This window comes from Neovison vison, chromosome 3 (assembly GCF_020171115.1).
Source record: "Neovison vison isolate M4711 chromosome 3, ASM_NN_V1, whole genome shotgun sequence".
In the NCBI taxonomy this organism is placed as follows: Eukaryota; Metazoa; Chordata; class Mammalia; order Carnivora; family Mustelidae; genus Neogale; species Neogale vison.
Genome location: NC_058093.1, coordinates 28971538 through 28982414, shown reverse-complemented (window position 1 = coordinate 28982414; position 10877 = coordinate 28971538). Strand labels below are relative to the sequence as shown.

The 10877-nt window shown below is 52.5% G+C and overlaps 2 protein-coding genes across 3 annotated transcripts; one reads left to right on the top strand and one right to left on the bottom strand.

Moving 5' to 3' along the window:
* Nucleotides 1-327: 327 nt before the first annotated feature.
* RNF25 (ring finger protein 25) lies at nt 328-6614 on the top strand. Its single transcript, XM_044241605.1, has 10 exons — nt 328-376; nt 2709-2783; nt 3030-3132; nt 3222-3289; nt 3383-3452; nt 4591-4662; nt 4760-4903; nt 5258-5350; nt 5641-5775; nt 5978-6614. Exons 1-10 carry the CDS (start codon nt 336-338, stop codon nt 6554-6556), a joined length of 1380 nt encoding a protein of 459 aa, XP_044097540.1. The 5' UTR covers nt 328-335; the 3' UTR covers nt 6557-6614.
* A 421-nt stretch (nt 6615-7035) lies between these two features.
* On the bottom strand, nt 7036-10828 carry LOC122902309 (mitochondrial chaperone BCS1). 2 transcript variants are annotated; one of them, XM_044241602.1, is made up of 8 exons: nt 10761-10828; nt 9149-9516; nt 8926-9065; nt 8554-8748; nt 8215-8278; nt 7811-7980; nt 7475-7592; nt 7036-7342 (listed from the first exon to the last, which is right to left on the bottom strand). In XM_044241602.1, the coding sequence occupies exons 2-8, from the start codon at nt 9466-9468 to the stop codon at nt 7090-7092; spliced, it is 1260 nt and encodes a 419-aa protein (XP_044097537.1). In that variant the 5' UTR covers nt 9469-9516; nt 10761-10828; the 3' UTR covers nt 7036-7089. The 2 variants fall into 2 exon arrangements, with proteins under 2 accessions (XP_044097537.1, XP_044097538.1); XM_044241603.1 differs by lacking the exon at nt 10761-10828 and adding an exon at nt 10262-10282.
* Nucleotides 10829-10877: the final 49 nt, after the last annotated feature.

The following is a 10877-nucleotide window of genomic DNA, read 5'->3' as shown; positions in this document are numbered from 1 at the left end:
GGCTGCCTGCAGCCTTTGCCTGACTTATAGCTCTTCTCCATCCCCACTGCCGGTCTCTTTAGACTCCCACTTCTACAAGCTGTACTCGCGGGAACTGGTCAGGAAGGTTTACAGGACGAAAGCGTTCAGAGGTATTGGGAGAGACGGCGGACGGCCCACAGGCACTTCCTAGGGCACTTCCGAACCGTCTCTCGGGCATCAGGACCCACGAAGGACCTGGAGTCTACGGTTGCCTAGAAACGGCCGCTAGCCTCCTTGCCTCCCTCCCTCCTCTAATTTGCCGCCCCTGACTGCCCTGAGAGTATTTCCGGTTCCGGCTGTGGGCCGGAGAAGACATGGCGGCGTCTGCGTCGGCGGCTGCAGGGGAGGAGGACTGGTAACTTTGGGGGCATGGGCTTTGGCTGGCCGCCTGGATCCGGTCCGGGGGACTCGTAGTGGCCGCGCACGATCCGCACGGCGGGCTTGTGGGGCGGAGCGAGGGAAAAGGGATGACAGAGACGCTGACATGTTTCCCTAAGAGAGCTGTACTGGGGAACAGAACAGAAGGGTGGAGGGGCACTGATCTGATGGGAGAGGAGGCCGGATCTGCGCCGGTCAGGCCCGCTCGGGCTGCGCCTTATCTGGCTCGATCCCCTCTTCTCCGGCCTCACTCCTCCCATTGTCCTGAAGTGGATTTGCTCGGGGTCCCAGAGGATGTCTGCTTATCAGCTCCCCCCACCGCCTTTTTTTACCTCCCGGAACCGATGTCCTCCAGCCCCCGACCCCCTTTCCCCTTGGATCAGCCTATTTCCGCCGAGGCTTTTCTCAGCTGTCTCCCTCCCCGACCGCACTGAGGACCATTGTCTAAATAAAGCTTTACACCTCACTAAAAGCTCTCCTAGTCCTTCTCTGAAGCATTCTCAACAAGAGACCAAAACCTGGAAGGACTCTGGGATTGGAAATAGGATAAATGTGGGTTCACTCCACATTTTATTAGCGTGTGATGCTGACCTGGCCACCTCACGGTTCTGTGAGTCAGTGTCCTCTGAGGTTAAAAAAAAAAAGTGGGTGTGGCATCTACCTCAGAATAGTTGAGAGGATCACGGTGGATTTGTAACATAAAAGCCTTCTTTTTGTAACTAAGATGTGGGCCCGTGATGGGACTAGAGGCCTGAAGACGTAAATCAATTTGCTATAAAGGTACGTAGTTTTGACTAGGAATCCAGGTTATCTGACTCTGAAGAATCTCACCGTTTTTAGTACTAGGACATTATACAATCCCCCGACCCCCCCCCTTTTTTTTTGTCACCACCTTACCATCATCCCATTCCATATCTCACATCCAGGCCCAAGTCACAGCTAGGGTGGGTAAAGTGTGGAAGGGCCTCTTAATGGACGTTACACCTCGGTATTTTATAGGTTCAGGGAACCCAGCCAGTGTCGTCCTTTTTGAGATCCTCTAGGCTCGTGGTTTTCACCTTGTTTGGGCGGAACTTAAGTTCTGAGGAGACATTTCGAGCCATGGAAAGGGCAGTAGTGATTGCTCTGCTGACTTGTGGTGCTCTGAGATTCCCACACTTGCGTCAACTAAAACTACTCCACAGTTACCTATTTCATATTTGGAGGTGTCTAAGACTTAAAAAGAAAATTTGAGAACCAGTAATATATGAGTCATGCTAGGGCAGCCCTGTTCTTGATGAAGAGGGAACAATACCTATTAAGAAAGGAGAATGAACATGCGTCTTTACATGCATTACCTGGGGAGAGCTATGGACTCGAGCTTATCACTAATCTTCAATGTCATTACAGTAGCTGTTACTATAATTAAACAGGTATGTCCTCTCATTTACATCAGGACCACCAGATCCTGACCTAACCGGGTTGATCGAGGTCTGCCAGATAGCAAGGCTCATAAATACACTGAATGCTACTGTAGCCTTTCTTCTTTCCTTTTAAGGGAGAAGAATATATACAAAATAGGAGAAAAGAGAACATAGAGTAGCTACCATGGCCAAGATATTATTAGGTACTTTATATAAACAACCTTTTATCCTCACAATAATCCTGGAGAGTAGGTGGTATTATCTATATATGGTAGACAGTGTGACTCAAACTTACAGAGATACTTACTCAGATCATGTAGCTGCTGATTGGTGCCTATACTCCAAAGCTGATGGCTCTTCTACTACATCATGGCCTTTATACCACCTAGATCTCTTCTTCTGTTCTGGTTGGTATCTCCTTTGAGTAGGCTTAGGGCAACTGATATTGGCAGTATGTGTAGACACTGGCATCCTCATGAACAATGGTGGAGGGAAAGCCAGGAGTGGTATTGATAACCTAGATGTGAATCAGTGGACATCTTATTTCTCGGTCAGAGAGCTGGCCCACCAGCAGAACGATGGAACTTAAATAGGGAGTCCAGAAACCTGGCACCTGTTCTAGTTCTGCCTCTGTTAAACTTTGATAGTTGAGCTAGTCATTTCTCCTTCCCAGGAATCCATTTCCTCAACCGTAGACAGAAATGGTCCCTTAAACTCTGATTCCCATGCTTCCCACCTGGCCACTTGACAACTTCAGAAAACCTATTTCCCCCATTTTTATGGGGGTCAGCAAGAGTACGCACTCAGGCCGATTGCCAGTTTCCTAAAAAGCCAGCCTTCACGAGCTCTAGCAGGCTTTAACAGGGAGAGCTGTAATGGTGAGTCAATCTCCCCCTGTCTCTCTAGGGTACTGCCTTCTGAAGTCGAGGTGTTAGAGTCTATCTATCTGGATGAACTACAGGTGGTTAAAGGAAACGGCAGGTACGTATTCGACTAGACGTGGGCAGGAGTCCTCTTATTGATGAGAGGATTCCATGCAGAATCCCTGAGCTTTGATTCAGAGAAAATGTTGTTCTCATGGAGACCAAGACAACTCGTTTAATCGCCCCCAAAAGAAAGCGTCCAGTGCTCACTTCCTGCACCGACTCTACTGTCTCACTCCCATCTTCCCCGGTCCTCAAACTCCTGCCCAGTCACCTCCCCACCCCTGACTTCTTCTACCTGCAGATCCTCACCGTGGGAGATCTTCATCACCTTGCACCCTGCCACGGCAGAAGACCAGGATTCACAGTATGTGTGCTTCACTCTGGTGCTTCAGGTCCCGGCACAGGTGAGGCGCGGGCTTTAGGGCAGCAAAGCAAGGAAGGGGAGAAGCCCTGGGGTGGGTGCTTTAGCAGTAACCTTATCTCCTCCCGCTAGTACCCCAATGAGGTGCCACAGATCTCTATCCGTAACCCCCGAGGACTCTCAGATGAACAGATCCAAAAGTAAGTTGGGCTGGACAGAGCAGGGAAAACGGGATACAGCTCAGTCTGGTGAGGGGAGGGGGCAGGCCTAATGCGTGCTTTGCCGTTTTCCAGGATTTCACAGGCACTGAGCCAGGTGGCCAACGCTGGGCTGGGTACTGCCATGCTCTATGAACTCATCGAGGTAAGAGGTGTGCTAGCTCAGGAAGCTGCAAGAGCTGTTTTTCTCAAGGGAGGTAGTGGGCCCAGAATCTTATGTACATATGGGGTCATTCATTATTAGTCCTTGTTGAGGTGAAGCCTAAATTCAGGAAGAGAAGATTTTCTTCTGTAAGAATTCCCCCCAAAAGACAGTTCTGTAGCTTCCCCAAGTGGCCTATGCCTATGATTTTGCCTCTTTTACTTGGATTTTTCTTGATTCCATTTCAGTGCATTCTTTTGGCAATGGCATCCGAAAGTAGCCAGAGATAGGGACCTTGCTTAGAGGGTCTCACCAGGAATGAACATTTGAAGGCTAGCCTGCCTTTGGCGTGGACTAAAAAGTCCTGGTTCTTCTACTCAAGAGTTTCTACCCTAATGAAGTTAACAACCCATAGGGACCGCCCCAAGCTATAAGTTCACATACACAGATAACTTCTGTTGCTTGGGATTAAAAACACACAATTTAGTACAGTCTTGTTTTCCTCAGCTTTAAGTTTTGAAGAATGTTCAGAAAAGAATGATGGTGGGCGGTCTGGAGTCAGAGTGGGCTTAGACCACTGTAGTGCTCCTGAGGCCGGCCTCCACAATGCAGCGTGGAACTCTGTGGAATTCCAGAGTATGAGCTATTTAGATAGCCATGCCTATGAGTTAGTTCATAGCCCAATGGGATGCCTTTGAGTTCTCTGTCTGTTGGGGCCGTCCATGCCTTGGCTTTTTCTGAAAGCTGGCTCTAAGAAGTTTTTTTGGGGGAAGTGATCATCAGAGGGGGTGAACCACAGAAGGCGTCCCAGAAGATAGGAGCATCACCAGAACATCCTGTTCTGTCCAGGTCTGTTATTTTCATTCCTGAAATGTATTAAAGGTTATTGAATGAATTGGGAGATCAGTGGAGGTGAATTTTGCAGCTGGTTAGATACGGCAGGAGAGGCAAGGCCAGAGGGCAGGGCCGTGGGGAATTGATTCCAGGCCCCCGGAGCCTCACCCAGACAGAAAGGCATGAACACTACCACACTAGGTTAGTGGGAGACGGTCCCGCAGTCCATCCTGGGAATAAATGACAAGCTTTGTGCACACAGTTCTTGTCCCTGCCTCCTTGTCTGAAGTGTCTTCTCTCCTCCCAGAAGGGGAAGGAAATCCTCACAGACAACAACATCCCTCATGGCCAGTGCGTCATCTGCCTCTATGGTTTCCAGGTGGGGCTTGCTCTCAGGACCTGGGGTCAGCTCAGGACGGGCAGTGGCGGGTTCGTGAAAGCTCTGAGGTCCTGCCCTATGCCTGTTCTTCCTTCAGGAAAAGGAGGCCTTTACCAAAACACCATGTTACCACTATTTCCACTGCCACTGCCTCGCCCGGTACATCCAGCACATGGAGCGTGAGCTACAGGTTCAAGGCCAGGAACAGGAGCACGAGCGGCAGCATGCCGAGGCCAAGCAGGTCAGTGCACCAGCCCCTGCGCTCACCCAGCCCCCCAAATCACACCCTTTCCTACCCCTCTGCTCCAGTACCTCCTCACCTTTTAGGGGTCACGGATATCTGAGGTTAGTGAAAGCTCACCTCTGTCCAGAGGAGAAGGGCATTCAGATATACACATGTACCCACTGTATGCAGTTTCAGAGTTCCCAGAGCTCTGCCTAGGGAGGCAGCCCCCGCCCTGTCCTGCTTCACTGCTGAACAGAATGCCAGTGCCCTTTGTGCTTGCCCCTGAGGGTTAGGCTGGCTGATGGGTTGGGGCAGCTGGCAAGCACTGTGCACGTCAAAACAGGGCTGTGATTTCTCCTCTATTTTTAGAAGGCAGTCGGTGTGCAGTGTCCGGTGTGCAGGGAGCCCCTCGTGTATGATCTTGCCTCATTGAAAGCAGCCCCTGAGCCCCAACAGCCCATGGTAAGGGGACTCCCTTCTCATCTGAGCCAGGAATAGTGGCATTCTCCAAGGAGGGAGGGATGGCATCTTGCTGGTCTTGAATGGGATCTCTGGAACTGGGCTGCTCCGGCGTGGGACCTTTCTGCAGAGCTGCAGTCCCTTGCCCCAGGCTAAGGATCTGGGAGCCCAGATACGAGGGACAAACCCAGGAACCTCGTGCAGATCTCTTGAGGTGGTCCTGAAAGAGCAGGGTTCGAGTCTGCCTTCTGCTGCTTGCTTTTCCCCCTGTCGTCCTACTCCCTTCCCTGTAGGAGCTGTACCAGCCCAGCGCAGAGAGCTTGCGCCAACAGGAAGAGCGCAAGCGGCTCTACCAGAGGCAGCAGGAGCGGGGGGGCATTATTGACCTTGAGGCTGAGCGGAACCGATACTTCATCAGCCTCCAGCAGGTGAGAACAGGCTTTCTCACCCCTCCCTGACTGCTGCCTACCTTCCCACCAGTGCCCCTCTGCCCTGCTGGTCGCAGGGTGAGCTTTGTTCTGCCCTCGAGGTTATAGGCTGATGGGGAAAGCCCTGGTAGTGAGCGAGGGGCCCGCAGTTCCCAAGCAGGGAACTGCATCTCCCTCACCACGTGTGCTCGCTTCTTTCTAGCCTCCCACCCCTGTGGAGCCCGAGTCAGCGGTGGAGGCCTCCAGAGGATCCCATCCACCCAGCGTTCTTGCCACAGAACTGTCCGCCTCAGCAACTGCCCAACCCAACCCGGCAGCCCCTCTGCCTGTGGCCTCCCAGTACACGTGTGAGAAGATTCCAGGGGCTGGGCCAAATCAGCAAAGGTTGGGTGAAACCCAGAAAGCTATGCTAGATCCCCCCCGGGCCAGTCGAGGCCCCTGGAAACAGCCCGAACGGAGGCACCTAAAGGGAGGGGAGTGCCATGCCCACAAAGGTGCCAGTGACACCCAGGAACTGCCACCTCCCGAGGGGCCCCTCAAGGAGCCCATGGACCTAAAGCCAGAACCCTGTAGCCAAGGTCTTGAAGGTCCTCCCCAAGAGAAGGGCCCTGGCAACTGGCAGGGTCCCCCACCCCGCAGGACTCGGGACTGTGCTCGCTGGGAGCGTTCCAAGGGTCGGACACCGGGTTCTTCCTACCCCCGCCTGCCTCGGGGTCGGGGAGCCTATCGTCCTGGCACTCGAAGGGAGCCCCTGAGCCTGGAGTCTGAGGATGGTTCCTAGCAGTACTGTGGGGGGCAGGGATGGGGGGGTAGGGGGACAATAAAAAGACTTGGCCTTGTTTGGCTCTCTTTGCTTAGTAGTAGTGCCTAGCCTGTGCTGTATGGCTCTTTCTGAATTTCTAGCAAGACAAGTGTGGCAGGATAGCCTCGGCTTTGCTCTGAAGTCCCATTTTTCCCAAGAGCCCAGGGTCTGAATAAGAATGGGTCTGACCTCTCAGTGAGTGTGGTAGGGTTCAGGAAAACTGGTAGAGGCCACATTTAAGCAAATTACGTCGGAACATAACATGTACACACACCCTTTGTATACATCCACGTTTTTTAAAAAAATGAACGCGTCTAGATGGAAGACATACTTCCTTGTTTACCGTAGTGTCTCTTCCAACTTGGCCTTAGCTTCTGTCCCCAGCACTTGCCTCTCCGGATGCCTGAGGGCGCCTGCTTTTTACTTAAGTACCCATCCAGGGAGGTTAGAGACCAGAGTGCTGTGGCAGGTGTTTATTGCTCCCAGGGGGAGAGCCGAGCGCAGCCCGAGCATCATGTCCTCAGAGACTCAGCATTGTCAATCGCCCCTGCAGGGTCATTCTTATACAGCATGAAGTAGCCCTGTACCTGGGCGGGACTGATGTGAGTCGTAACCTGAAGGACACGTCCTGCAAAGGCCTCAGCCAAGGAAGGTGCTTGCCCTGGATAGAACCTCTGGAACATCTGGGTCAGCTGCCAGTGTGAACAGTAGCCCACATACTCCTTCATGTCTACTCGTCCGGGGCGTATCAGGGCAGGGTCCAGCCTAAGAGGATAAGGCAGCAAAGGCAGAGTTATAGACACAAATACTGCTTGGACCCCCCCCAGAAATGGCAGTTCAAGTGCTGAAGGGGTGCAGTCTTGCCTCACAGCCTCAGAGGGCCTCACCCCTTCTTACCTGTCAACATGGTTGGTAGTCATGAACACGATGCGGGCCTCCGTGGATGCCACGCCATCCAAGGCATTGAGCAGTCCACTGAAGGTGAGGCGACCTAGACCTTGGTACTTGACTGGGTCTAGAGAGGGGCAGAGATAAAGCAGTGTGGCTGGTCATGACTTTGCTTAAACCCTCTACTCCCACCACATTCCCCGATGTATCAGTGCCTCTCGTGGACTCCTCCTGCCAACCCCAGGCATCCTCTGTCAGCCCTCTGGATTTCCATTTTCTTCCACTGCTCCTCACTTAATCCTGTATGCTTAATCTTCCCCTTCCCTCAAAACTCCCCTCACTCACTCTCTGCAGCTAGGTCTCGGCTAAGAAAGGCTGCGTCCACGTCCTCCAGGAGCACCAGGCTCTGCTGTGGGGCCACACTCAGCAGGTGGTTGAGCCGGTCATCGGAGAGGCTGGAGTCGGTGAGGCTCAGCAGGCAGATGCTGTGCTCCAGTTCCCCCGCCAGGGCTGTGCTGTGGGGGATGGGAGGACAGAAGGTGGGCAACCTGGGGATCCATTCTCAGGCCCAAATGCTCGTCCTCGCTGTCCTGGATGGGTCTCAGAGACCTAACCTTTCTATCACCTGAACACTTCTCATATCCCACATTTATCCTGTTCCCCAGTCCCCACATTCAAGTCCCTTTCCAACCCCACAGCCTATTTTTTTTTCCAGTTTACGAATTACAAGGAAATGTGACCCTACTCACATAAAACTGCTTTTTCCACAACCAGGGGGCCCATAAAGCAGGTAGCCACGTCTGTAGGGAATGCCTAGGAAACAGCCAAGAGAATCATCAAGACCTAAAATGAATTGGTGTACTCTACCCCAGATGTCCACATTCATTCCCAACCCTGCCCCCTGGTGGCCTGATGACCTTAGCGTGAGAAGAAATCACCCCCATAACAACTGTTCTTTACCCTTGATCTCTGGGAAGTAGGCCAGAGCTTTATACTCGCCCTGTCAGGTCACAGAGACCAAAGACCTGTTTCCCCAGCTCTGACATCGCATCAAAAACACCCCAGCCAAGGCCCCAGCTGCTGCTCACCTCTGTCAGTGTACCACTTGGGATTATCAATGAATTCCCGGACATCTCTGACAATTCGGTTGGCCAGACCCTGTTCTAGAACCACAGAATTCAGTGGCCGGCGGCGGCGTGGATAGCCGAAAGGACGCCACTCAGAGCCCATGGCTGTGTACATCACCGTCTTCCCTTCCTCCTGCTGCAAGGCCAGCTCTCGAGCTGGGAGGGAGAAGATGAGAGGAAGCCAGTAATTCGTCTTGGCCAATTAGGCCAAGCTGTGCCAAAAGAGCTTCCCTCTTAGTCCCCTGAGCTCAGATCCAAGCTTCCCTTGCTCCAGTGTCAAATGCCCCCATCCCTGCAACCCCCACAACAAAGCCAGCCCCTGCCATCCCACACCTTCCTCCAGGATGTTGAAGAAGACCTTTCGGTCAGTGCCCAGGGCTGTGAAGGTGACAGATTCCCAAGGGGTCCCTGTCTGCAGGTCTATCATCTGCATCTCTCGGCTTCGTTCCACTCGGATCCATTTCCCCTGATACCTGCATAAAAGTGGCCCACGCGGGGTGAATGAATGAATGAGTCAAATCCAGCTCCCCTCGTCCTCCCTGGTTCCCAGACTTACCAGATAAAGTGGTTTCCAGGGCTGGGGACAAATTCAAACTTGGTGGAGATGCGCCCACTCTCATGCTGAAGGTATGAAGTCTCAACACTGAGGTGCTGAGTACGGGTACTATGCTGGGTGAGCCAGCTAAGCAACCAGGCATAGCTTCGGTCTCGAGCAGGGACTTCCAGCGTGATCATGTAATGACGCCAGAATGCCACCAGACCCAGCTGGGCACCCTTGCGGGCCAGGGCCAGGGCCGTGCCCACACCCACAAGCCCAAAGCCAGCCCCAAAGTAGGGATTGTCCTTCAGGGCGAGAATAAAGTCCGAGAGGGGCATCTTGAGATGGAAACACTGAACTTACAGGCTCTGAGGCATTTTCAAAACCTGGTGGTGGGGGTAGTGGAAATGGGACAAAACACAAGATTAGTTTAGAAACCAGACTCCACAATCCATCCTCACCCTTGTGCCCCACTTCCCCCCAAACCACTGCAGAAGCAGGGTGCAGGAAGGATAGGTCAGTGCTACTGTGTTTTCAATATTGTCGGTGGGGTGGAGGGAGGGGCTAGAAGGCAAGAGCTGACACTTCAGGCCCCTCTTTCCATTTTGCCCTTCATTATCCTGTTCGTATCTCATTTTCTGCCCGGGGAATACGTCTGAAGATTGTTTAAACATGAGAGAGCAATGTAGCCAGTGTCTCATCAGGATGATGGAAAGAATTTTTGTGGTCCCTCGGAATAGCTGAGATAGAAAGGAGCCCACTGGCCAGAATTAACAGGGAACGAAGAAGAAATTTTCTTCCACTGACCTATTAGTAATCTCATGCCTTATCACCAAGATTAATGACCTTGAAATACCCTGTCCTTTACATGTTCAATTGTTAATGTCCTGTATAGCCCTTTATTACCTCCCCACTAAACTGCCTCCTTAAGATTAATTTTAGTTCTTGAAATGTCATCTTAATGCTTCACCAAATTGCTACACGAGGACCCAGAACTTTCTTCCTGAATCTGCTTCAATCCTATTACTCTCCCTACTGCAACACCTCCAATGGCTGGCTCTCAACAGATCCCTGAATTACGTAAAAATTCCTCTGCCCGGTACTCAACACCCTCCACAACAAGGCGCCCACCTATCTTTCATAGCTTAGCGCCTAAAACTCACTGTTGTACAAATACGCAAACCAGTTTGTTCTTGCTCAAGCAGGTGTCTTTACTCGGAATGCCCATTCTAATTGATTCCTTCCTTCTTTCCAATAGAAGACCTGTCCATCTGCTGCTTCCTCCATGGAGCTTTTCCCCGAATTCCCCCCCAATAAAACGTGACCGAGTCTAATTCTAGAGATCCCGAAGGACAGGAGGCTACGTTGTTTCTACACCTTCCTGGCCTCTGCCACTTTGCGTAGGGCGCAGGGGGCACGCGTGGCGGTGAACTGACAGCCAAGACCACCGCCGAGGCTCAGAGTAGAACTCAGAATGCCAAAATATCTATGCATGGAAGAAATCAGACAAAGCGCTTCCCCCTCCTTTCCCTTGTCGGACGCCCAGAAGCCCCCTCCCGAATCCCCTCAAGACCCCAGCTCGCGCCTCCGGCGGCATGGTTTGGAGTAACCCGTCACTCCGCCCCCTTACCGCCATGACTCTCTGGCCCTCCCTCTCGATGGTTTCAGCCCCGCGCAGTTGAGGGAAACGCCGCTCGGCCCCGCCCCCGCGTACCTTCACCTACTTCCCGCCACACCCACCCAGCGG

Bases quoted from the DNA above. Each gene is read 5' to 3' on its own strand.
- RNF25 (XM_044241605.1), top strand. From the start codon at position 336: ATGGCGGCGTCTGCGTCGGCGGCTGCAGGGGAGGAGGACTG. The intron at 377-2,708 runs GTAACTTTGGGG...CTGTCTCTCTAG, and splicing joins GCTGCAGGGGAGGAGGACTG to GGTACTGCCTTCTGAAGTCG. The intron at 4,904-5,257 runs GTCAGTGCACCA...CTCTATTTTTAG, and splicing joins AGCATGCCGAGGCCAAGCAG to AAGGCAGTCGGTGTGCAGTG.
- LOC122902309 (XM_044241602.1), bottom strand. From the start codon at position 9,468: ATGCCCCTCTCGGACTTTATTCTCGCCCTGAAGGACAATCCCTACTTT. The intron at 9,066-9,148 runs GTAAGTCTGGGA...ACTTTTATGCAG, and splicing joins CCTGGAAACCACTTTATCTG to GTATCAGGGGAAATGGATCC. The intron at 7,343-7,474 runs GTAAGAAGGGGT...TTATCCTCTTAG, and splicing joins ACTACCAACCATGTTGACAG to GCTGGACCCTGCCCTGATAC.